Source organism: Hirundo rustica, chromosome 6, assembly GCF_015227805.2.
Source record: "Hirundo rustica isolate bHirRus1 chromosome 6, bHirRus1.pri.v3, whole genome shotgun sequence".
NCBI lineage: Eukaryota > Metazoa > Chordata > Aves > Passeriformes > Hirundinidae > Hirundo > Hirundo rustica.
Genome location: NC_053455.1, coordinates 41,598,024 through 41,625,002, shown reverse-complemented (window position 1 = coordinate 41,625,002; position 26,979 = coordinate 41,598,024). Strand labels below are relative to the sequence as shown.

General features: G+C 39.9%; 1 protein-coding gene across 1 annotated transcript in view; it reads left to right on the top strand.

The window, feature by feature from the left end:
* The window catches only part of HSD17B12 (hydroxysteroid 17-beta dehydrogenase 12), an 83,156-nt gene that overhangs the window by 48,386 nt on the left and 7,791 nt on the right, over nucleotides 1–26,979 (top strand). Inside the window, 6 exon segments of the mRNA XM_040067901.1 lie at nucleotides 1,245–1,355; nucleotides 6,090–6,154; nucleotides 7,109–7,153; nucleotides 17,294–17,328; nucleotides 22,777–22,858; nucleotides 26,192–26,257. Coding sequence (XP_039923835.1) covers nucleotides 1,245–1,355; nucleotides 6,090–6,154; nucleotides 7,109–7,153; nucleotides 17,294–17,328; nucleotides 22,777–22,858; nucleotides 26,192–26,257 — 404 coding nt within the window.

Genomic DNA, 26,979 nt, shown 5'->3' with positions numbered 1-26,979 from the left:
TCCAGTGTTGAACTTGATTTTCTTCTGACGCGATCACAAGACTGCTGCTGCAGTAGGGGCTTAATGCTATTTACGTCGTCATTTGACATAGCAACATCTCTCAGGGGATTTTTAAACAATGCAGCTGTTCAGAAGAGATGAAGAGGTTGAGGATGGGAAAAGGAGCAGAAATAATTTCATCTGCCATTAGGGATATTGGCGGGGGGAGGGGAGGCAGCCAGCTAACCAGTGAGTTCAGTAGATTCATGATTCTGCATGAATGGATGGCAGGATCATGGGAATCACGGCTTTCCCTTGAATGGGAAGGAGCATCATGGGAATCTGGCTGCTTCTAATCTTTTTTGTGAATGATTCTTTTCCTTTAACATGGCACTGGTTTTTATGAATGGCTCTGGGGGCAAAGTGCTGCAAAATCCTTCTCGAGCTGTATACGGGTCCCTTAAGGAATGCTAGGGTGGAAGTCGGGTGCAGCAGAGCAGAGATGCTGCGATGTTAAGCTACTACCCTGCTCTTTTGATGTCTGAGAGGACATTGTGCTGCTTTTAATTCAATATAATTTAGCTTGATGAAAGCAGAGTTGCTTTTTACATGAAGTATTTTTACTACTCGCCTTCTTCCCTTGCAAAATGTAGTTGCCTACATGTATTTTTCCTGTTCAAGTAAGGTTGGAGATGACAGCACAACAGAAGGGCTTTGAAATGATCAAATTTGAAGTTCTGCTCTTCCTGTTCACCCCCACGTTCCTTTTTTGTTACACGTTCAAAAAAATAAAGATACAGAAAGTTTTATGGGACCAGAAGTGAGAATGGAAATGGAGGGCAATAAAGAATTGTTTTGCTTGGTCTGAAGCAACTATTTTGCCATTTGACTGAAGTTGAAAAAAGTGTTCTTGTCAAGCTGTACGTGAGCACTGTTGTGTACATGTGCTTCCAGATTTCTCCCTTTTTGCTGTTCTATGCAAAGGTGTATAATTTGCTACCTTGCCACCTTTCTTGTCCCTTACAAACAGAATGTGCTGAATCATTTGAGAATTTATGTTCTCACCAAAAGTAGCTTAATGTCACAAACTTCTGCGCAGTTAATGTTAAAATTCAAGGATTCCCGTTGCAGAGGTGGAAATGTTCACATGTAATGCTAGCTACTTAAAATGTTTCGTAAAACCTAATAACTGATACGGTCTTAATATCTGAATGGTAAATTATTTCGAATTTAAATTTCTCAAAACTGGTTGGTTTTTTTTCTAGGGGAGAAGTACAAAGTGGAAACAAAAGTCATTGTGGCAGACTTTGGAGAGAGAGAAGATATTTACAATGGAATCAAAGCAGGATTAGAAGGCCTGGAAATTGGTGTTTTAGGTTTGTATCTGATCTTTCTTAATCTTTCATTGTGATGTTTTGTCTTGACATGCCTACTAACTTCTTCCCATATTGAAGTTTATTGAAACTAATTCACAAAAACTATTATTTGTCTGACTAAGGCTATGTTGCTGCATGCTCGAGATGTTTTCTAGGTTGCTGTTGATACACTACATGAGAGGGTGCTTGCATGTGTGCCTGTTTCCTAGGAATTTGTGATGTTTATTGATTGTGTTCAGTGTGTTATTTTGTGATGGTTAGAGGCCTTTGACTGCAGCTTGTGACTGCACATGCCGTGACGTGCACACTTGGGGTAGTTGAGCCTGGAGGAGTTCTCTGTCCAGGGACACCTTGTTGTGGCCGTTCAGTACTTAAAAGGAGGCTTGTAAGGAAGGGGGCACTTTTTAACAGGGCCTGTGTAGTAGGACTGTTGGGAGGGAGCAATGGCTTTAAGCTAAAAGAGCGTAGGTTTAGATTAGGAATAAAGAAGAAAAGGTATTGAAACATTAGAGCAGGTTGCCCAGAGAGGTGGAGGATGCCCCATCTCTAGGAACACTCAAGGCCAGGTTAAATGGGGCTCTGAGCAACCTGACCTGGCTGAAGATGTCACAGGGATTGGACTAAATTACCTTTAAATGTCCCTTTTCACCCAAACTATTCAATGATTCTATGACCTAATGCCATCTTAGATCCTAAGCAAGCTTTACCTACTGAGCTTGGGAGACACTCAGTTTAGGAGTGGAGCCCATGGGAGAACCGTGAGCTTTTAATTACAGAGCTGTTGAAATTCAGTCATTACAATAGAACATCAAGTAACTGTCCCCTGCTTCAAAAGTCTTAAGCCTTTTCTGGCCATGTTGGTAGGCTGTGTTCCTTTTGCTGATAGGAGTGCAATATGCCTGAGTATGGTTTGCTGCATCACAGGAGTGTAGGTGGTGTGGGAGTCCTTGGAAAGACAAGGTGATCCCTCCTCTTACTTTGTCTAATGTAGAACTGAGATGATTTCATATAGATGTTTTATCACAAGCTAAGAAGAGTTTCAACATAACAACAGTTTACCTGAATCTCTTTTGAACGGTGTGGTGCAGGCAATTGTAATTGCTTATTGGTTTTATATTTTTTGTTTGTTTTCTGTTTGGGTTGTTTGTTTGTTGAATTTGGGGTTTTTTTGTTTGTTTTGTTTTGCTGGTTTTTTTCCCCCTTGGAAACACATATGTCTGTGTATATCCTATATTTCAATGGTTAGTCAATATAGGGATGAGAACCTATGATGGTTAAACACATGAAAAAAATCATGTGCCTCAGACATCTACTAGTACCTGTCATCTGATAAAGCACTCCTCACTACAAGACTTATTTTACTAAGCTGAAGTGCAGCTGCAGGGTATTTTAGGTGTATTTAAAAAAAAAAACCATTGTTATCTACATGATAATATACTGTATGAACTTTGTTGCTAATAGATGAATCTTGTACAATGCTTGAAAATAATGCTCAAGAAAGCAGTGTGTATAAAAATGGAATTTAAAAATAACTTTAAATGATAAATCCCAGAATGCTCCCTACTACATTTAACAGACTTGAGTATGTACAACTCATGGCATCCAGTATTTAATTGCTATAAAAATTCAAAGCCATTGGAGTAACTTCAACTGCCAAGGATGTGTTTTGTGTGAAAGAGTAGTTGTGACACAGCTGTGAAGGCTTTGTTTCTTGTTTCTGAAGGATATAAGTTCCAAAGAAACTTTGAAGAGTAAAATTAATGTACATTCTAATCTGTCCTGTCAAAATCCACTCAGGGTGTGTAAGGCTTGCAAGCTGCCTGTCACGTAGCAATTGCTGCAGAATGGTAGATAGTTTAAACATCTCAAAGCACCAGCAAACCTTTTACTGTGCAAGGTACGTATCCACAGTAGAAGGGGTTTTATTATTTCTTAGGCTGTGATGAGGTTATAGTGATTTACAAAATCATGAAAATCTGACTTCTTATAGCCTTGCACAAACTGGGCACTAAAGCAGTATATGTGTATCAATTTTTGTGTGAGCTCATTACAGGAAAACAAAGCACGTTCCTTAAACAGAGCCTGCTTCTTGTTTTTATTTGTGTGAGCACCTTGGCTAAAAACATGGTAAAAATAGCAACTAAATGCTCTAGAGCTGTGTATTCTCTAGCTGAGTTCCTCTGCTTTTTTTTTTTTTTTTTTTTCTTGCAGTCTTTGTCAGTGCAGGTTTACAAAAACCTCTCCTCTTAACTAATCACTAGTAGTTTTAGTAGATCTTGTGCTCAAGCTCATCAGATTACATGATACGTAGGTATTTTCTTTCCCCCAGATACAGCTGTATTAATAGAAACCATTTGCCAGTGTAGTTTTTCCACGCAGATGATGGCTACCCCAGAAGGATAGTATTTTAGTTTTTTATGGTACTTAATCTCATGCTTTAGTGCCTTATATTTTAAATTCTGTAATATTTGTTGCATTCCAGAACGTTGCTTTTGTTGAGCTGTGTTTTTCATGTTTGTGTGAGGAAAAACATAGACTTAAATGAGAACAGTCACAAGGGTTGAGTTCTCAGGTTCCAGCATATTTTCTTCTTTCAGGTCTCATCTGGAACAGTAGGTATGAGAAGCATTGGTAGCACAGCACAGTTGCCAGTGATCGATGCTGATTATTTTTTAACTTTAGGCTTGGCGACATAGGAGTCTCCACACGTACTGCCCAAGAACAAGCTTCTAATTATGGAGTTGCACAGTCTAACTAAAGTACTTACAGATTGAAATCCTTGTAAACTTATTTGGAAGCTTCTCCTCACCCACGTAGGAAGGCTAAAAGAGTTTGCATAATGTTTTGCTGTGTGTTCAAAACAGCGTCTGTCAGTGACTTCGAACATGTGCTAGCTACAGCAATATGTTAAACAAGCAGAGGTGGGAAATCTTCCTTTTGCCATTCTTAAATAGCTCTGATTCTTGAAAGGGGTTTGTGCTGGACAGTATCTTACCCTGTTGCTATCCATTTTTTTCTAGTTAAAATATGGTGATATGACCCAAACCCTGATTTTTTTTAAGGGTCTGTCACAACCTTGCAACAGAGCTGAGCGCAGGAAGTGGAAAGGTGCATATCTGGGACCTGGTTTGCAGTAAGGGGTGTGAATTCCGTGTGACTGTCTCTGTGGCATGAATCATACAAGCATTCTAAATTTGGAGAGAATTACCAAGGTTAGTCCCATAACCTTGCCACAATTCATAGCCAAAATCCTTTCCAGAGAGATGGAATGAAAAATAGTTTATTTTTGGATGAAAGGAAGAAAAAAAAATGGTTCACTCTGGCAGTAGCAAGACTGGATCTTCTTCCTTTTAAAAACTTTTTGCTCTTTCTAATTATAGCAAATGTCTGCTGGGAATTTGCCGACTCCCTGTTCCCCTCAATTCCTCACCTCAATTTTTAAAGGTTATCTAAAAGTTAAAAATTTGAAACACACGGCATGACTAATGAACTTCCATAAATACACTAAGATCTGGACTAAAAGAGCTTGAGGGAATTCCGAATGAAGTTGGCGCACTTTGCCAGAATCTCTTCCTCCTTGTTTCTTGCACATCCTGCATCCCTCTTGATACTTAAATTATCTTTCAGGCGGGGTCTTAAAACGATAGCTTTTGGCACGGATGGAGGGGCTACTTTTTTATTTTTTGAAAAAAGGCATCAGTGCTTTTTTGACGACGTTTCTTGTCCCCGTGCAGACTCCTGCCTGGAGGTGCGCAGTGCTGCTGAGCATACATAGCGCTTCGGGATTCTCTGGGGTGTAAGACACTATATAAATGTAAAATGTTGCCACAGCAACCGCATGTCACGCGATTCACTTGCGTAAGATGAACAACAGATACTTAGGAAGCGGAGATCCCTTTTGGTTGCTGCTTTTTCTCTCCGTATCAACGTGCTCCATGGAGCTGGAGGCTGCGGAGCAGCACCGTTTTCGAACAGAATTAGAAGTTTTCTCCTGTTGGGCCTGGGATTTAGAGAATGGGTATCGATTTCACGTCCGAGAACAAAACCGTGCCAGTGAAAAGTATTGAAAAAACCCCAAATCTAGGGCGTTGAAGTAACCCGATGCGGGGGAGGTGGGAGTGAGGGGGGCAGGGTGTTCCCGCGGGGGATCTCCGTGCGGGGAGGCCGGGCCGCGCCGCTGGGTCCCGCTGGCGGCGGCTCCCCCGCGGGGCGCGGCGGCGCTCGGGGCGGGGGCGCGGGACGCGCCCGCCCGGCCGCGCTGGCCTCTGCTGCCACCTGCCGGCCGCGCCGCGCACCGCGCCCGCCGCTCCCTCCGCGGGGGGGGCGCCCGGCTCTCGGCACGCTCGGTCTGTTTATCCGTCGGGAAGAACGGGGCGAGGCGGCTTCGCCTGCTGTCCCGCCGGGCAGCTGCTCTCTGGCCCGACACCCCGCACACAGCCCCGGGGGTGGCAGAGGCAGCGTCCTGCCCCCCCCCCCCCCTCCACCCCTGTGGGTGCGGGGTGCTCAATACGGCGGCGTGTAAATAATGGGAGAATTAACGCTTCCACATTAAAATGGCCCGTCCGTGTGCTCCCGTTTGCATCCCGCTGCGTGTGCGCGGGGAGACTTCCAGCTAAGGAAACTTGGCCAAAGCACTTAGAATGTCTTTAATGCAACATTTTAAGCGTTTCATTGCTTGAAAAGTGTTACTAATCTGGGGGCACCAGAGTGATCTGATTCATCCTTTTCTTTCAGTCAACAATGTGGGAATGTCCTATGGTTATCCTGAATATTTTATTGATATTCCAGAGCTGGAGAAGGTAAGTGCTTTTGTGGTACCTTCTAGTGTTCTACTGTGGTTAGCAAATATTACAGAAGTGTTTAGGTTCGGTTAAGGAACCCACATAATGAGGTTTTCAGATCAGAGTTAAGCGTTCAAAAGCTTGGAGATTTCCATAAGCAGCATAACACAATGCTGATGATGGCAGTCTCACTTTTTGGTGGTGTTCTTTACTTACTTTTCTCTTCTTCTTCCTGTCCCTGGTCTCATCTGGTTGTTTTTTATGAGCCTGCTTTAGCTTGTGCTGGGGGGCTTCTTTTGAGACTGAAGGGGAGGAAGCAATTTCATGGATGAAAGCTGTATAGTCCACAACACTTACAAAACCTAAATATGACCATTTTAGGCAGTTCATAACGTAGGGACGATCTTGGTTGTATTGGATACATCAAAAACTGATTCCAAACAATTTCACTGGGGCATGATTTTCTTTCTGAAACCCCTGTAGCTCACTGGGTCCACTGTGGTTTTGTGTTTTCTGCTTAAGTGTTGTTAAATAACATCTGGTGTTTGGTTCACCTTCAAATAAACTTCATAATGTTTAGAAAAAAAAACAAAACAAAAAAACCCCGGTTTTTAACCTGCTGAATAAACTTAAAGTCACTAAAATGGTAAAGATTAAAATACAGTAGTTAATTTTAAAACATGTAAAATATACAAGTTTATTAAAGTTTCTAAGTATTGCAGATAGTGTTAGAAAATAGTGTCAGTGTGATACACCTGTGTTGTTCTGTATTAATGCAAGTCCCTAATCAAAGATGAGACCAGACCAAGAGCAATTCAGACTTTGCTTTGAAAAGTCACTGTTCCTGAAACTTAAGCAGGTAGGCAAGGAGAAAAGGCAGATAAATTATCTCAGTACTTAAACCCAGAGGATGTAAAAATACTGTTCAAATAACTTAAAATGAGTAAACCCTGAAACTTTGTGTTCTTGCAGACGATCGACAAAATGGTTAACATTAACATCATGTCTGTTTGTAAGGTAAGTTATCAACACTTCTTGGTCATTCAAAACCAGAAAACAGGACTCTGATGTCTGGGGGAATTACTTTGACTGTTAGACTGCAGGTTCACTTTTTGTCTTGGAGAAACCCAGGGGTTCTGATTGCCCTATTGGACTGTTCTGATTTTTGTGTGAAATGTAATTTGTTGTAAAGATGCCTATTAGCTATTTGAAAGGAGCAAGGTGAGTACATAAAACAGCAGTTAATGCTTCTTCACAATTGTTCTTCTAGTCCTTACAAATGCTTCATTCTTCTCCCCCTGCATCTGTGTTTCTTGGGGTGGGCAGACCTTATCTCTTCATGCCTAAGGTTTTTGTACACTGTAGTGAGAAGGCACTTAAATATTTTCTGCAAAATATATGAGCAAGAAGAAAAACCAAACTCACAGAACCATGCATTAACTTTGCTTCAGAAGTTACCTTCACTTTTTGATATTTAAATTGAAGGTTTTATTGAGAAGAAATCAGCATGACTTCAGGCTAAAACATGTGGCTGTTCTCTTGTTGATTAACATGAGGTGCATTCAAAAATGAGGTTTTCATTTTAGTATATCAAAGCTTAAAAAGGACAGAGGGAATAGCTGCTTACACATCACAGGGACACTGTTAGTGTATTACCAGTGTGTGCTGATGAAACTCCTTGTGACTATTCACTGCTAAACCTTCTTATGCATAACAGTGCATCTCTATTAGCTGAGGGTTAACCTTCTTCCTCAAAGCTAAAATATTAGAAGTTTCAAAGATGGCTGGAAAGATTTGGCTTTTTTGCAGCTCTTCTGGTTAGGTCGAGTACTAAATTAATCTAGTACAATTTTTTTGGGGAGTGTAAGCTTTGGTTTCCATGTGAGGAGGCTCAGCACCTCTTAAAACAATGCTTTAATAGGAGTCTCACACTTTGTTAAAACAGACAAACAGTTCAAATGCAGCCATTGCATGACTGAGTGGGGGTTGGTAACGTCAGCTTACTGCTGCAAGCTCTTACTTCTGTGTGTGTATTATTTGACATCTCAGAACTACTTGTTGTAAAGTTAGAAATGCTGTAACAGTGAGTCTTCAGAAGTCTTTTACCTGGAAAAGGATGTGAGCTTGGCAAGTACAGGTTTTCTAGTTCACTGGGAAGGACAACCCATGGTGTCTTGTTCCCCTGCAAGATTTAATCAGAGAAGTCAGTTATTAATGAGTTTTCTCTTAAGGAAAGTTTCTCATAAGGAAGTCATTTAAGTTAACAGGGCTGCATCAGGTGTACATCTGAAGAAGTGTCATGCGCAGACCTCTGCTGAGCTGTGAGGTCTGTGCTGTGCCAGCAGAGGGAGTGCACTATTCAGTGATAGAAGAATTTGGGGTGTCAGTCTTCCTGGGAGCATTTTGTTAGAGTAGGAAAGTTACAGATTAACTACTGCAGTATGTATTTCTAAAGATGGGAAGGTGGAGTAATTGTTTAACTCAGCGTACACCTAAAGTTCCAGAGATGCAGCTAGACTGTGTTGTTTTCCTAAGTAAACTAATGCTTCAGTTGTAGTTTCAGTGTTCATCAACAATTTGACGAAATTGTCATGCAACTTCTCGTAAAATTTGCATCCTCTCAACCTCTTCACATTCTAAAATGGTTATTTTTTGCATATATAGGAACTCACTGAAAATCTGCTTGTGTGTTAATAGTGTTTTTGCTTCTGTTTGAAAGCTTTTTTCTTAACTGTGAACAACTCCTGCTACTGCATTCAATCAGATTTTGAGCATAAGATTCCAAGCTTGAAAATGTTTTCTCCTGCATGAGTGTGTTCTGTAATTAACAGTAGGCATGCCAGATGCTTACTGTTTTGGGGAGAAGAGCACATTAGAGATGTGTGCCATCTGTAAGACACTTTTTCAGGAGAACCCATAGAACTAGAGAATCACGATGTTAGAAAAAAGAAATAGGAAAAGTTTGTATATCTTTTCACTTAGACTTTTAGGATGTAATCCTGTGAATATTTAGTTCTGCTTTTGAGATTGATACCGTTTCTTATATATACGTGTGTGTATATATACACGCACGCATACATATATGTGTGTTTTAGAAAACATAAATAAGAATATTCTCCCTTCTTGCCTGACTAAAAACATGAAGTTTGTGATGGAAGAGAGCACAAAGGCAAGAAGCTAAAGGTCTGCTGAAATGTGAAAGTACAGGAGAGGCAGAGCTACTCCCTGTTCAGGCTGTGGCCACAATATCTCCAGAACTTCGTCACAGGTGTCATGTCACCCATGCTGTTATGTTCTAGAGCATTGGCATCCACTTCCTTGCCTTTTGGACCAGCCTTTCTCAGAGCCTAAAAAGTGATTATATCCCCTGTCCTCTCAGTAACCTGCACTGTGTGCCACCAGCAGCACCTTTTGGACAGCACAACTGTGCATGTCAAGTAACTCCAGTTCTGGCTGAAACACCTCTTGGACTTGAAGTGGGAAAGTCAGGATAATTAGCACAGATTGATTCTGCAGAAATGTTGAAATCTGTTTTATTGTCATAAGTATAGGCAGTTTTGAAGCATAATGCTCATCCCTTAACTTTTTGATCCATCTTTTTCTTCATTAGTCAGCTCATTGGATTTCCTAGGGGATATGCAGTGTGTAAGAAGAGGTACATTGAGAGAGAAGACATCTTCGCCTCTCAGGACATTTTTCGCCAAGGTGGTCTTGCTGTTTAGGATTGTTCCCAGCTACAAAGTATCTACTACTGTGGAATTTTGGCAGGTGTTTTGAGAACTTGTTTCCTGTCAGAGCTTTTAAAACCCGTGTCTTTCCCAAATCCTATTCCATGCTGCCCTGCCTGTTTCCAGCATGTCCTTAGAGCACTGTTGGATTAGCTCACCCATGAACACAGTCATGCAATTTGGAGGTTCACTCAGTCTGGCATGAAGTGTTGATTACTGTGATGTGCCTTTGAAGCACCCTGTACATCACTGAAGATAAGCCACACAAAACTGTTTAAAACATGGTGGAAATCTCACATCTTTTAAAATACTGGTTAAAAAAAAAATTGACAAAATGCTGTCCTGTCCCCTAGGCAAAGTAGATGCTTTTTAAGCAGTCTGGGCAATATCACATTTTTATGGTGATGTGCAGTGCAGGAGTTACTCTGTCTTCGTATAATATAAAAAAAAAAAAGTGTTATGGGTCTTGTTGCCATAAATAGAATGAAGATTTTTCATTTGTGTTATTTTCTCAGGAGAGCTTGAGACTTAATATAGTCATATGCAAGGATTGAATTGACAAATAAATGAGGAAGATGATGGGGTAGTATATGTAGTTTTGTGGTTCTTGTCATAATCTCATCTCAAGCTCCTGGAGGGATTTAAATAGCAGAACTTTAATGATTGTTGGTAGCAGTTCAAGTAATGTGGATTTGTATTAAAACTTTTGGATATCTTGTGGCATTTTGAGACACAAATATTAGTGGCATTGAATGAAATATCAGGTCAAAATCCCTGGGTTTTTTTCATTAATCAGCAAGCGTTGAGAAATCAAAATTAGAGTTGTTCTGTATAGTTCTAATCATAGTTCCTTTGTATTAACGACATCTTCTTGAGTCGGTTCATCTTTGTATTTTACAGCCTTTAGTTTCACTTCAGAAAACAAACTTGATTTGGCTATTGGTTTAATGTCCTGAAAGCCAAGGATGCTAGAATGACTGTCCGGTGAAAACGTGGGTAGGTAATGAGCACAGAGAATATCTTCAAATGCTTCAGGGAGCCCTTGTTTCTCCTTTGAAGGCTGCAAGAGTTACTTGGTATGGAAGGAACTGCAAGTTTATTTCTTTTGCAGCATCACAATATGTTGATTGCATTGGGAGTGAGGCATAAACTCATGTTCTCTTGAAAAATGAGGACTAAATAGTTGAGGGAGTGCTGGCTTAGCAGTTGGTTAAGCAAGGAGCTGAATTGGTTTGCAGGCTATTATATTGTGGGGGGATGCAAATTTTAGGTTTGTAGGCCAGGCTTCACTTGGAAATTGGCATTAACAGATGAAGTGGGAGAGTAAATTATGTACATGTGTATTCCTTGGGTCTGTGGTAGTCTTCACATTGACTTTACTCATGTTCTGTACTGAGTGTCAATACAAAAGGCTAATAGGCTGTACAGTATCAAGGATTTTTGTTGTCATATTTGAGATGCTTTTAATTTTCTCAAGACTTTAAAATACGTAAATACTTTATGTTGAACTGAGAGATCTGGTGTCAGCTGCACTGCAATGGAGGAGTAGTGAGAGGTGAATTCCACCAGGTTGTGAATCCCAGGCAGGACATGAGGATAGCTACTACTAAGTCTGAAACTGTGAGTTAAGGCAGGAAAGCAACAACAGAACCCACAACCAATATGAAGTTAAAAGGAGGAGTGGAAGTTAGTGTATTTGAGAAAGAGGGGAGAAGTATTCTTATGCAGACCTATAGAAAGAGGAAAGGGCAGGGGAGCAGCAATCCTGAAAAGACAGTAGGAAATGACCTCTCTCTCTCCAATGTGTGTTCAGTTGGGCTAGTGCAGCCTGACACCACTTATGTAAAGGTACCTTACCAGAAATCAGGTGGTAGTTGCTTGTTCCCTATGTGAATTTTTGTATTTGCTGTGGAAAGGGTCACAGTAAGTAGAACATAATTCTGAAGACAGTGGTAACACTAACTTGTAAGAGGAGATCACTCTGTGTGTGTGTGTGTATTCCAGTCAGATTTTTTTACATTTATATTCAAAGTCATAATGAAAGAAGGGGTTGATGATTTTGTTAAGTACATAATACAAGTTTAAAACAGTGGGACAGTTGCCAGTGTTGGAAAAGGAGTAAGCATCCTGTGAAGGTGGTCATGAATATCATTCAGATGGTCCAGAGGGAGAAATTCAGTGCTGTATTTCCCACCTTACTGACCTTGAACCTGAGAGTGTGATACCTAGAAAGCTGGATCAAGGGAAATGTAGCTGTGATAAATAGTTTTAAGCAATAGAGAAGCACAGAGGAGTTTTGTTTAAAGTACAGGTAACTTAGGGAAGGTCAGGAAATCCTAGAGTTCTGCGGCTTTCTGTAGATTTGGGGTTGACACAAACATGTATCTTGCCTCTCAAAAAGAGCAAGTTCAGCCTTATTATTTGAGCAGTCTTTGTCTTGTGTAAAGGGCAAGAGGAGAAGTACGGTTATTTTGACAGCTTTTGGTTTTTAACTTGACTCTAAAAGTTTGTGGCTCTAAATAGGGAAAACTTTGTTCCAAAACTGTTGCTCAGGGGGAAGTCACTGAAAATGAGCAGGGCTTGTTATTTCCATAGTTCCCTTTTTATGTCTGGTGCCCCTGAAATGGCCACATGGGTTAGTTACTGTGTGAGTTGAGCTGACATCAGGTTTACTTGCTAGTTTTTACAAATAGAAATAATTCTTGTTTGGCTTGGGGTACGAGCTGCATTAAGAAGTTACTGTTTCAAGAGAGGCACATTAAAAAACTTTGTAGATGCTGAGAATAGGCCTCACAATCAATTTAACGACCACTGCATGAGAACAGTTCCTTCGTTTTTCAGTGTACTGTCCGCAGGCGAGGGTGCCAGTTAACTTTGTTAAACAGCTGCTGCATTTGTGAACTTGTGTGAATCCTCCTCTGCCCAGACACTCTTGAGTTGTCTCATGGCAGCAATGATATTTCTGTACATGAGTGGGTGCGCTGTAGGGAATTCCTGATCTTTAGTGATGTTGCTCTGAGTTGTTCAAATTTGACCCCAGGTTTGTGAATAAGGGAAGCTTAGCTGCACAACACTGTAGCAGACTTGTCCAAATTCTCGAGCCTCACCCTTTGTTGCGTTTGTATAGCCCTAGTTAGAGAAGAGGTATCATCACACCCTTTCAAAGTGGGGAGGATGACTTGCAGTTGTAACATAAAATGATTTGTCTCTAAGTATACAGCTGTGGTATTAGATTTCTGGTGTTGTGTAATAATTGTGGGGTCCATAAGGTCTGAAGGATGACTTTGTGTAATTACCTCACCTTTTCCTGCTGTGTTTTAGTAGTCTGAGTAACATCACTTAAAAGTTATTCAAAATTTTGCATATTATTCTTTCCAAAAGGCTCTACTTCTGAGTTATTGCTTGGACAGATTGAGAAAAGATGACAACACAGTGAAAACTAAGAACGGGAGGCTTTCTTCTGAAGAAAAATCACTGGAAATCCATGGTTATAACTTCCAACTATATTTGTTAGTCCTCTAATAGCAGCTTTTAATTGTAGTGCCTGCTTTAGAACATAAATCTAGCCATAAGTTTGTGCATTCTTGTGTTTGCAAGTAGGAATCTTTGCCTTGTTAGGGTAAAAGTGATGTTACTTTTTCCATACCTGGAAGGTAGAGGACAGGTTTGGTGAGGAAGAGTGGACAATGCAACCAGTTCTTGCCAGGAATATAATAAACACTGTTGCAGATAAAAAGACCTCAAGAAATGATAGCTGCCTGTAAAAGATTATTGAACTGGTCTGTAATCAACCTCTACCTTAAGTTAGTCATCTGCCCTGAACACCCTGGAACTTGAGGTCTGGATGGTTAGGTATGAAAGAAGTTGACTTAAAAACAAAACAATCCTCCAAGCCAAAGGAGCTATACCCCAGACTGTATGGTAGCATTATGTGTGTATGTGAAATAATTGGAAAACACACAAAAAAGTAGTGCAGCAACCACTCTTCATGGTTGTGTGCTAAACATAACTTTTAGCCAGACTCTGTATAATACCAAAAATACCAAACCACTTCTGATGTTGAGTAGTCTGTCCTGAATAAATGTCAGATTCACATGCTCACTCTGCATTAATGCAAATTTTCAGAAATTAAAAATGCTTTGTTTGGATGAGCTGGCAGTTTTCATCTAGCCTAACTACTTATCTGGAATTACCTGAGTCTTCAGAGTCTTGGGGAACATTCGTATTTTCAACTGTAGCAGTAATATTTCTGTGGAAAGTAGTATTCCTTCCGAAAAAAGGTTACGTAAAGGAAGCCTAACCATGTTCAGTAATCAGCAGCTGAAGGCACTCTTTTTGGGGTAGCTCCCAATCTGTCCTTTAGGCTTCCTGACACTTCCTTCTACCTGTGTGAAATTGCCTTCAAAGAAACAAACTCTGCATGCAAATCCCTATGGATTGACTCGCAAGGCTTTGCCATTTATGAAATACATGCCATTACAGAACCAACCATCTCTAGACAAGACCTAGCTAAAATTTGGATTTTTTTTTTTTTAATCTGGGAGATATTTATTCAGTTCTAGATCTTTTGGTTTTGAACTGTCATTTTTCATGATGGCATATCTGAGATTACAGCTATTGAAAACGAGTGTTAACCAGTTTGGCTTGTTTTGGATAAGGACCATACAATGCAAGCAGGGGTGGACACCACTGACACCATTATTAGTGATACAACTACATTTCTGCTATTAGATTTTTTTAATTTGAATTAATGCTGAAAATATTTTACATGTGTGTACGGTGTATAAAATTGCCAGACTTGAGTATGGCTGCAGAATAATACCCTGCCAGCATTTTTCCAATCATGCACTTTGAGCGTGCAGTTGGCTGGGTCAGGTGAGTCTGACTCAGAGCACTGCCTTCTGTTATCTTGCTCTTTAAAAATAACGGTATTTTTACATCAAGATACTGAATAGTCATAAATATATAATTTTTTACACATCACAAGGTGTAAAAATACTGATAGAAATTTTTGCCTTATTTCACAGAATTTTGAAACTCATTCAAAATAAGAATTTTAGTAAAAGAAATGGAAGTGATGTTGAGTATGAAATACAGTTTTGCCATCAATATTTTTCTGTGGAAGGGAAAAAAATTGATTGCCAGTCCAGCTGAACTTCTGAAACAAACCATTTAACACAGTTGGTAGTGAGAGACTTCTCGATTTCTCTCCAAATTGCGTACCTATTGCTGTATTTAAGCCGTCAACGGCTTCATAGTTTTTTAGTTTATGTAAGTCCGCCAATTATTGTAGCATATTTTAGTAGCCAGCAGGTTCAAGATAAACTGTTAGAGCTGCATGGTGGGTTGCAATTTGGACCTAGACCATGAATGCATTTGTGAGGATTTATGACAAAGTTTCAAATGTGGGGTCTCCTCTACACTGCAGCATGAAATTGTCTGCTGGTTTTTCAGATCATTTATGGGTTGCCTAAAGGAAGCCAATTCCAGTCCATGTCCGTGTGCCAATCTGTGGAGATGATATGCAGCATTGCACTACCCTGGGAGGCAAGGAGCAGTATGCTGCTTTTTGCCAAGGGAGCTGTGGAAGAGATCATAAAACTTGGATCAGATAAAAGCTCTTCCAGTCTTGAACTAGTCTTAAAATCAGCCCAAATCATTCTTTATCCTTTAAGATTAAAATAAATAGTTGTTTCTACATCTCTTTTGAAGCATTAGTGTATGAAAAAGCTCATGTGTGCTTAAACTTAATACTAGAGGGTTTTTTGAAGCTGCATCAGATCTGTTTAGCTTGTTGATGCTTATCAGCTCTGAATACTTAGTTTGACTTCTGGGGCAGTGCTGACAGCTAAGTGTGTCAACAGCTGACTTCATGAAAGGAAGGCCTGTTCAGCTCCTGCCTGAGCAGTCCCTTATCAAAACTGTCATGCAGTGTGGCTGATGGCAGAGTCGATTCTAAGGGTGAAATGCCAATAAAATGCAAAACACAGCCCTTCTCTAGCATTTTCTTTGTGTCAGCTACAATCAGCTGAGATTGTTTTCTTTTGCGGTTTTTTTCTCCTTTATTCCTGAAAAGGGTATGTTTTATAATTAAAAAATAAAAACAAACAATAAAACCTCAAACCCAGATTGAGTCATATGTAAGGGCTAATGCAGTGGTGATAATAAAATGAGTAGCTTCCTACAATAAAATTTGTTTCTTTGTAATGGAAGTGCTTACAGGTGTTTTGTGTGCCTGTATATGCTGATTTCTTTTGTGTGCGTTTTTTTCTCCATACTATTCAAATATTCAGTGTTTTATTTTAAGCTATGAAGGTGTAATTTGGGATCAGTGGGAGTATCATTACATTTTTGGTATGTGCTGGTTTTAGTATTTTATTACTCACCTCCCATATTTTCAAAAACTTTGTTGGAACACCTTTTAGATGTCAAAAGTGGTAGGAGTTTATATTTCTTGTGTGATCTGTCTTTGGTGTCTAGTGACAGTTATTAGTTAGTTGGGTTCGTTGGGGCAGGGCAGAATTTGGCACGAGCAGAAATTTGATGCTATTTCAGGAAGGCAGAAGTTTTGGATTTAAATTGTATTTTAGGATGGTAGTAATTAGTAGTGGGAAAATTAAGTATTTTACACTAATTAAAGTTTTGTCCAAGTTTGGATCAATGCTTAATTTGTCTCCCTTGTCAGAGATGCTCTGTCTGCAACTGGGTATCTCGTTTTAGGATTACTGCTCTGGAGAATCCTTCAGTCAGCTTGTAGATGGGATTGCTCAGAGTCATAATAAAGGCAGGAGTTTCCAGAGCAGTGAGGAGGTTTGCCAGGTGACATTTCTCTTGGGGGTGTAGTTTTTTCAGTGTGAAAACATCTCTGTAATCAGCAAAAAATATTTTGGAGTCTTAATTTTTTTTCTGCAAGTAGTAACGTAGGAAACTTAAGTTCACTAGTTCTGTCGGTGCTCTTGCTGCTCCATAATTTTTTTTTTAGCTTAAACTCAGCAGTTCAATAAGCCTACCTAAAATCTATTAGTTAATATTTTGAGTCTTGGCATAGGTGGTAAATTTAGTCAGTCTTGAGGAAGACAGGTGTTTTTTGCAGGGAGAGAAAGATGGTACACGTACTGTAGTACCCTGCTGTTTTAATGTTCTTTAGAGGCCGTGGATGCTGCAGGGTGGGGAAGACATTTGTTTTATTTACTCTTGTGCTACTAGCTGGATGGGTTCACCAGATTCAGTGCACACACTACTTGACAGAGCCAAGTTATCCAGGTAGAATAAAAATAAACTGCCCACGCAAAGTATGGTCTCTGCTTCCCTGAGCCGTGCTTGGGGTGGAGGGGGTGGCAGCTGCTCCTGGGAGGAAGGGAGGCTTCCCTGGGTCTCTGGCTGTCTGGTGTCTGCATTCTCAGCCATCACGAATGTTTTCCTTTTGCAGATGACACGACTGGTGCTGCCCGGCATGCTGGAAAGGTGAGTCACACTAACACTATCCAGACAAAGTCATCATTATTTATAGGGGAGAATCCTTTCTTGAAAAATTCATTACTGTGACTAATCAGCCTAGTCTCCATGTTTTAATGGCAGAGTAATGCTGGGTGAGTCACGCTGATGGTGCATGAATCATCAGACGGTGGAAGCCTTTTCCACTCGATTCCCTTTTTATTTTTCCTCTCCCTTCTCCACTGTTGTGGTGATTCCTTTTAGAACAGAATTAAAAAGCCCGTCTGACTCATCAGCACTAACTCAACAACCTGCTATTCTGAGGGGGTGGTTACAGTTCCTGGGAATAACCTTCTTAAGGCTATTTCTCTAAGTCATTGTAAGTAAAATGGATGCAAAGAATATGTTCTCATTATACAGTAGGAGGTACATTGAGGAAAGGCTGTGATCAGTTGGAAAAGTAGAATTGGAGACCAGCTCTTTAGAATAACACACCACTGTCGACAGGGAAGACATGTACTGACATCCCAGCTAGCTCCCAGGTAAAACCAAAGGGTTCACCATTTCCATTTTGTCCCCCCAGGCTGTTTCCCAGCTGATGTTGGCTTTGTTGGCTGTTTGCCATCTCTCTTGGGGTGCCAACCCTGCTTTGCTGGGGGTTGCCCTGGATCAGGCTTGAGCTGTGTTCGCAATACTGCGGAAAACTCTGTAGAACCACGAGAACGAATAAGGCAGGAGGAGCCCGTATATGGGACAAGCCTCCACAGCGAGCAAAGATGATGGGGAAAAAAAAGCCTGCGTCATCCCACTGTCTGAGAGTCTTCGCTGCAGACCAGAATTGAGTTATTCAAGTGGTGCACAGATGTACAGATGTTTCACTTTTAAAGCAAGGCTTCTTCCTGGGTGCAAACTGTCAGAGCTAGTGGTCAGTATGGGAGTCGGTGTCTAGCACATCAGGGTTGATGGTGAGCTAAGGTTTTTACTTAGCCAATCAGGAGATATGAATAAGTTTATTTCATGTAAAGAGATTTGAATTAGAAATAAAGACTCAGGACTAAGCTCTGGGGCAGGAGTGTAGTATTTCCCAATGAAGCTGGAGAAGAAGGTGAGGATTTTAGTACAGGGATGATACGTACTCAGGGCTTGTAGGTCAGAAGCAGCTCCTTATCCTATTATTGGAAAATAAAGGGACTTGTTTTTTGTGAAACCACTGTTCTCTGAAGGTGCCAACAGGACCCAAACCTTTATGCTTTTGATGTGATTTAAGGTTTTCACTATTAGGTTTTGGAATTTAAAAACTCTTAACAGTTTCTTGCCTCCATTTCTTCTTTGTTAAAAGAAATATTGTAGCTATCTGTTTGGCAGAATTATCTCTTCAGCTTCTCAGGACAGAGTGATGTATACTCTAGTTACAGAATATCCTGTATAGGTTCTTCTGTTGCATATCCACCCAGGTAAGATGATTTGAATGAAAGGCAGAAAACCAGGATCCCACTGACTGGTGGTTCTGACTGCCCTTGAGCACACATTGTCTTTCCTCTTACTTCTCTAACTGCGTGACTACCTCAGGGATTCCAGGGATAAATGTTCAGGAAGCCTGGAAAGAAAAGGTTAACAGTGGTTGAAAAAAATTAAGTACACATCTTGAACTTTCTCCTGAATGTAAAGAACCACTTTAAAAGACTGCTTTATTTGCATGGCAGCCTTGGTTTGTGTCTCAGGGAAAAATATTTGAAAAAGCTTCCATTTTCTGTTTGATTTTTGTGAAGTTGGTTGGGTTTACGTAGAAGCAATGCCTGCAGCTGCCAGCTCCTGCAGTCATAGCTCACAAGCCATTAATACCACTAGGAGTCTGTAAGCACAGAAGGACATGGATGTCCAGCAAATCCAAGGGCACGAATGAATTGGAGCTGGACTCAGCTGCTCTTTAGGTCAGCCATATATTTCTCACATGGGACCACAGGCTAGAAAAAGGGCTCCAGGCTCTAAGAATAAGGCTAGACTGAGAATCTCATTGTCATTCCTCCCTTGTTCAAGGAGGAGAGCATGTTGAGTAGATAGATGTGACATAGCGTGTTAGAGCATCTTGCTCTAGAGTGTACTTTTGCGTATTTGAATGTTGGTTTTATGACAATGTATTGCAAGAAAAATACAAAAATTGAGCATGCTTTACGTCCAGGTGTGATAAGAGAAAACAAAGCTCCATCTCTGTGTGCCTTTTACTTTTTATTTATGATAAACACGGCAGCATTAGATGAATGCTGCTTCTGGTAATGGCGTTTAGATTCTCTGCTGTGACTTCTCTCCTGTGCTCTGAACACTTAAAATGACAATTTATTATCTGAAGCTTCCTATTACACTTAAATGAGCAGTTCCTGTATAAATACACAGGCTACTGTCTGAGATGGGGAACTCATAGAACTGAAAATCAAGGCTTGATGTCTTTGGGAACAACAACAACAAAAAAAAGCCACCGCCACCGAAAATCAGTTGGCTGTTGCTAGACAAATACCAAACTATGGTATTTATTGCCAGGAAAGTAGCAAGTGCATAATTACATTACAGAAGAAGCTTGCTCTTTCCACTTGGCATGCAGCTGGAGCAGGCGCTGGTTGCCACAGCAACAGGGAGATGGCTAAATATAGCTTCCCTGGTGCTGGACCACTTAAGGTAGAATGACCGGGAGGTGTGAGGGTGTGGGCCTGGCTCTCTTCACCTTAACCAACTTTTTTGTTTGGTTTTGTTTTGGGTTGGTTTCTTTTTCTGGTTTGTGGGGTTTTTTGGTTGTGGGTTTTGTTTTGTTTTTTTTTTTTTTCCCATTAAAAAAGTCAAATTAGTTGTAGCCAAAATTTCTTTTCACCACACTGGTGCTTGAGTAATTCTTCAGATCCGTCCCTAAAAACATTTATTCTGCAGTTCCTCTAAGAAGCAGAATTGTAATTGGAGTAATTGAAAGTGTTCCCCCTACTCACATGCTTCTCAGTTTCATTTTATCTGGAGGTTTTAAGTTACGAGCTTTTAAGGCTAGGACCGTTTTCTTTAAAACTTAAAAATACAAACCACGAAACCCTCAGTGGCACTGCTTCAAAGAGACCAATACACAGAGCTCCTGCGAGGGGTTGCCATTAGTGTTTTGTATTTCCAAGAGGGCTTCCTTCATTGGGTCAAACCATTAATTCACTCCATCTAGGTGGTGGTCACGACTCCTGCTAGAAAGTTGCAGCGTAGCCAGACGCTGCGAGACCTGTGCTGGCAGCCTGAATGTCAGCCTCTCTTTTAAAGCTTCGGTTTGCTTTAAAAGCGTGAGGCTCGTGTTTATCCGTATCAATGCTTATCCTTCTTTGAATCCTGTTAAGCTTTTGTCCTCAGTTAAGTTTTGTGGCAAGTACTCCCCTGGTCTGAATATGAGAAGAGCACTTTCTTTTATCAGATCTAAATTTCAGTCTTTCATTTAAATAAATGTCATCTTTCTTTTGTATTCTGAGAAGATAAATCAAGATCTTGATCTTTTTCATTTGTTAGTTTGTGTACTCTTATCGTGGCTGCTCTTAATAGTCTCTTAAATAACTAAATAGATGTATCAGGGTGGATTTTTTTCTTCCATCCCCTTTCTTAAATCATTAGTTTCTTAATATTTCTGTTCTGTATTTGGAGGGATAAAGATGGTTTGTAGACTGTAATAGAAGATTTTGGTGGTGGAGGAGGTTCTGTCCCTGCCATTCCCAGCATCCTGTTGTTTGGCTGGTTTTGGTGATTGCTGCACAAAAGAGAACTCCTTGTTCAGGTTTTGCATGGAGGGGACAGTTGATTTAGAGTCCTGCAAGGTTTGTGATTAATTCACAATTTTTTCTTTAGTATGTGTTGTTGGTTATTGATGCAGCCTTAATATTGATTTTTCATCTGCCATTCTGCAGTCTGTTCGCATAGCAGCCTGAGCTTTTTAAAAAGTTCCTTACAGTGTTATCCAATCTGATAGTCTCTTCAAAAATGCATAAATACTCATTTCACTGCTAATCTCCATTTGAGCTCATGAATAAATATCACAGTTACCACCTGTCTTGATAGGGAAAACTTCTAGCATCCACTGTTAACCTTTTGCTGTATGGAAAATTCCTGATTAATTTGTGATCTTGTGCTTTCTATGCCATGTATTTTGATCCATTTTACTGCTTTATTTCATCAACCAGGCCTTTCTGGGAAGTCCTCAAAAACGCAACGAACTTTGGCAAGGGTGCCTGAAATCCTGAATGATTGAAATTATTCTTTTCTGCCACATTTGCCATCTCATTTCTCGTGACTAATCAGTCACAGTTTAATTCACACTTGTATCATGGCACAAGCCATGCCGGTTTGACTCTTATTGTCATGATTTCCAGAGCATTTATATTGTTTTCATTTTCAACAGTGACTTAAATTACTGTTTGTTTTTAAGATGGTTGCTTAAATGATTGTAGCAGCAGTGGTGTAGGGTATATCTGGCTGAACAAATATGATGGAAACTCGTGTGAATCTGCAGGAGTTGAGCTGAGTGATGTCTGCCTGCATGAGTGTTCTCACTGCACTGAGCATGGCATACTTGTGCAAAGTTCAAGTAAACTGGCTTGAATTTCCAACAGGGTAAGGAGAAGTAGTGATTTATCTTTCACTATGTTGTACTGTCTCACAGCACCTTCTAACAGAGTAATTGCCCTAATTTGCATGCAGCTTTTAAAATAAATTCTTTTTTCTACCTAGCACTTAATATGTCTGGTTTTGTAGGTGGAATTAGTCTCAGGAATAGATATGTCTCAAATCAGTCTGTATTGGGAGGTCAGGAGCCTTCCTGTCCTACCTGCACATGCTTTAGAACAGCTTGACAGAGCAGATGGTCACTAATTTTGGGTATCTTTACCAAAATACTATTGATGAATACCTTCAGTGTTACAATTACTGTTGATGAATACCTTCAGGTGTAACACAGCTGTAAGACAACTTTCATTTTCTGCGTTCATCCACTGAATATCTTTCATATTTATTAAAACACTTCTATATTTGAGCAGTAGATTCAGCTGCTTGCTATCTTGAAGATCCATTATGAAGTAATATTTAGAAGACGAAAGGAATTATTAAAGTGTAAATCATACAACAAAACTGTTGCCATTTCTGCCATCCTATCCCAAGATTTAGAAGCTCCTCTTGAGCTTGTGCGAGCCTGACTCAATGGTTTTGCATAGTTTAGTTCATTGTGTGTGTACGTTTATGTGTATTTAAATACAACTTTGATTCTCTTGATGTATTGACCTTGGAGTGATTTATGCCAGATGCTTGGATACTTCTAACTGGGCATAAAGTGAATTTCAATTCAGGATTTGGTTGGGATTTTTAAGTGGATCTTAATCTCAGTTGCATTCTAAAGGGGTTTTTTAGGCTTGCTGTGATTTTTGAAACATGAAAAGTCTTTCCTTTATTTCATGATAATATATCTTTGTTTCATTTCAGATCAAAAGGGATAATCCTGAATATTGCATCAGCTTCAGGGATGTGTCCAACTCCACTGCTGACTCTTTACTCTGCAACCAAGGTGAGTATTCCTTTCCACGCTGAAATCAAGTGTCAAATATAAGGCAACGCTTACAGGAATAAATGTTTTGGTGTCCATCTAGTGGTGCTTTCATGAACTAAAAGTACAGAGTTTCTGTCTTGAGTTTTTCCAATAGTGGAAGCTGGAAGGTTGAGAGAAAACTGAGTGCAAGGGTTTACTGTCATGGCAATGACTATTTTATGTATTTCCTCATGCATTCCATTTTTACGTGGAAAAGGATAGTAGTGTATCCAGCAAGTTTAGCGTAAAGTGGAGAAAGGACATTGACTTAAGTTTAACACACTTTCCTATTTTGGTTTTGAAACTTTTTTCCCTAAATTCTGTGATGATTCTGTGATCTATATTTCATCTTAAGTTCATCTGCTCTGGTGTCTCTTTGTGTCCCTGGGACAGTTTCATCTTTTTTTTGCAGCTGGTCTTATGTTTTTTCCCCAAAGATACTTTCAGGGGATTCTAAAATGTGGCCCTAAAATGTCTCCAGTGAACGCTGTAAAGACAGAATATGGGTACACAGCATGGAACTGAGGTATATGTGATAAAACAGAATGCAAGAGACATTTACAGTGCTATTAAAGCAGTATGGCACTACAGCTTTTTCAGGCATTCCTGGAAATTACCTTGAATATTTCAAGCATCTCAGTATCTAAGCAGAACCTTGACAGGATGAAGAAACGTTCAGTAGTGTCATTCATGTCAGAGCAGACTCACATTTCCTTTAGACTCTCAGTAACATCTTCATATTCCCAGAAGGGAGTTGATGCACACTATTTTATTCATACTAAAGGAGGGGATATTTAAGTTTAGAAGCCTGAAGTAGCTTTAGCTGATAAAATTTCCCCTTGAAATAGCTGTTTCATGAGAAGACAGTTCTTTGTTTTAATACAAATGGTCATTTTTGTTGTGGCAGTGCTTTCAGCTTTATGGAATCAATTGAGCTTCTGATTTTAGTGACAATATACCTTACACGGCTTTGGTTAGTCTTTTCTGCAGTGGGAATCTGAAATATTTCTTCCGCTCCCCTTAAAAAACTAAGTTACAGGTTGAATAATCTGCCTATTCTCAGCACTGCCCATCTTCTCCTACAGCAAGATTAGTAAGCATGAAAGTGACTCCCCTAATGTAACTATAGAAAGACTGTATCTGCAGTTTCTAGGTTGTTTTTTTTTTTTCCCTTCATCCATTTAAAGGGGATTTAAAGCATAATACCCTTCAGGTGTAAGTCACTGACTTTGACTAATTATCAGGAACGAATGTGGTCTAACTCTTTAACCTTCCTGTGGAGAATTCCCTAGTTTACACTGAAATGAGTCTCTTTTAAAGGAATCAGGGTGCTGTATTTTGACAGGTTTGCCTACCTGCGTTGATGCTAATGAGAAGTGAAATATAATTATATCATTTCCCACCGCACCCCCATGCTTTTTTACTGTTTGGATTTGTTACTGGATATTTAGATATCCAAGGAGAAAAAAAATTCCAACGTGCAATGCTTATCTGCTTATTCAGGGAATGTTTATTTAGCATTCTTAAGATTTTCAGGTTCAAGGTTGTTGGGGGACTTGAGCTTGTGGAGGTAGAAAACTCAATTTGTCTTGAAATAAAATTTTCAAGAAGAAAAACTCCAAAGCTTATTTGTATACTGGAAGCTGCTTTTTCTTCTCATATAAAATGAATGTTTTCTTTATAGCAAGCTCTTTGCAACCAGTAGAGGAGACAGTCTTTTATACTTCGTCTCTATATCTGGAGCAGTAGCTAACATCAGGACCTTCATCATGGAGGAGTAGTTAGACATTTGAACGATTAAAGCACTTTCATTAGCATAATATAGTTATTTTTAATGGCTACTCTGTGCTGTTACACATGCGCCTGCCCGCTGTGTTCAGAAACTGCACCAAACTATTTGGTATTTCCATGCAGGTACCTTACTGCTGCAAGAGGATGGTCAGAGAATTCACTTGAATGGTTGCTGCTAGGCCAGACTTTGTCATGCTCATGTTGAATTTTGTTATGAACTTATACCCAGGGGAGTGGGAGAAAGGAAGAGTAGGTGAACAGCAGATAAGCTTTTTTGGTTTAAGGGGCCTCCTGCTAGCCTATACATGCAACTTGAAAAAGAAGAGTAAAAAGGACCTACCTGCTACACAGCAAAATCCAGTTTTATTTCGGATCTTCTAAGTATGCTCAAAAGAGTGTCTATAGAAATAGTCCAGTAGTGCTGGAGTGTTTCTATTGCTTTTTGTATAGGCTGGCATGGAATTCAGTGGGATGGCCTTGATAGGAAAAACACGGCTAGTGCCAACTTTAAGTGCTGGTTTCAGTTAGGACTTGTGTTAAACCACTGGGGACATGGTGACCAAAGGAAGACTGTAAAGGAGGTGCAGCACTTGGGCTTTGCTGCTTGGTTTGAATCTGGTGTGAAGCATCTGCTTCTTAAATACTTGAAGTAATATAGTATTTATTTTGTCATCAAGCACGGATGGGATGGTTTAGTTCATTCACTGTAACGTACTCTATTCATCCTACTTGGTTGTATCACTTCACTGAAACAGGAAACCATAGCAGGCCTTGATATTTTGTGTCACTGGACAGCAGGATGAGGTGGAAAGTGGTTTAGAGAATTTGGGAAGTGGGAATCTGTGCTGGTTTGAAACCGCTGAGTAGCCTTTGATTCTTAGGACAATATTTCCTGGTAGTGTTAAGGAGGTGGCTGTATCAGCTTTAAGAGCATCTGGAAGGCAGGTACTAACATCCAACTTCTAAGCCCTTTAACTTCTTTCTTTGAACTTTCAGTCTTGCAATTTCTAAAACTTCCAGAATTTTGGAAGAGAATCTGTGGAGGTGGACTTGAGGATTAGGAAGAAGTGTCACCATAGGGTGGCATTTTTTAGAAGTGTAAAGGCAGAAGACTAAGTGTTTAAACACTATGTTCTAAAAACCATGCACAAGAGGAACCCAATTAAATCACTCTTAAAAATATCTAAGAAGATGACATAAGTAGTGAACAATATGAACATGGAGTTGTCTTTTCCTCTTCTAACTAGGCTTTCTTTAACAAATGTAGTTCCATTTTCTTCTAAATTAAAAAGGGGTTTATTTGTTTAGATTGAGCCTTGCTTCTGTAAAAATACTTCATAAGCATAGAGTTTCTATTTGAATGGCATTGCTCTTGTATGCAAAGTTTGATTGAAAATCCAGGATTTTCACTTTGAAAACAGGAACTCCAAATAGTAATTCATATTCTTACACAAAACTGTTAAACTAGAATTTCCATTGTAACATGTAGCATGCTGCATGTTTCCCTTCTTCTCTCTCCAGGCTTTTGTGGATTACTTCTCCCGAGGCCTCCATGCAGAATACAAGAGCAAGGGCATCATTGTGCAGGTGAGTAGTTTGTTTCATGTAAGTGTGGTTACCACAGCAACACTGGTGTCTTGGCAACAAAAAGGAATCAGCATATTCTCTTATTCATGAGTGTGTGACACAGATTAAGGATAAGGATTTCCTTTGATCCCATTAGCGGCTTTCTTAAATTACTCTGAAACCATGGGTCTTGAAGCAACAAAAGACATGGTTTGGTTCTGTGTGACACCACACTAATTGAACCTTTTTGGATAAAGTATTCCATAGAACTGCACAATGCTGTAGAATGCATCTTTATGAAGCTTCATCTACTGGAATACACTTGTGGAATGCATTTGTACAGGCGTTCCATGGGTAACAGCTCGAATGACTGGAATTGTAGAATCCCTGCAGTGTCAGTGAATCAACTGCTAATCTAAGCATAGTTGAAGAATGAACAAAAGCATCAAAGATCCCTCGGTGTAACTGGCTGATGTAATTTTCTGTATTGCTAAGGAGTCTTGCTTCATACCCCTCCTTGCCTCTTCCCCATTTGTTTACCTTCCTTGATTTTAATTCTTTTTGGTGTGGCACAAAAGCAAGCCAAGCCAGTTTCTTACGGCTTTTTAGGATTTGGCTTTAATATCACCTCTCACATACTCTTAGTGTTTGCTTCCAAAGTGGGAATTTCTAGCTTCAGTCACAAAAAGTGAACCTTCCATTGCTGATTAAACTTCTCAAGAGCAAGAATCAGTTTAATAAAG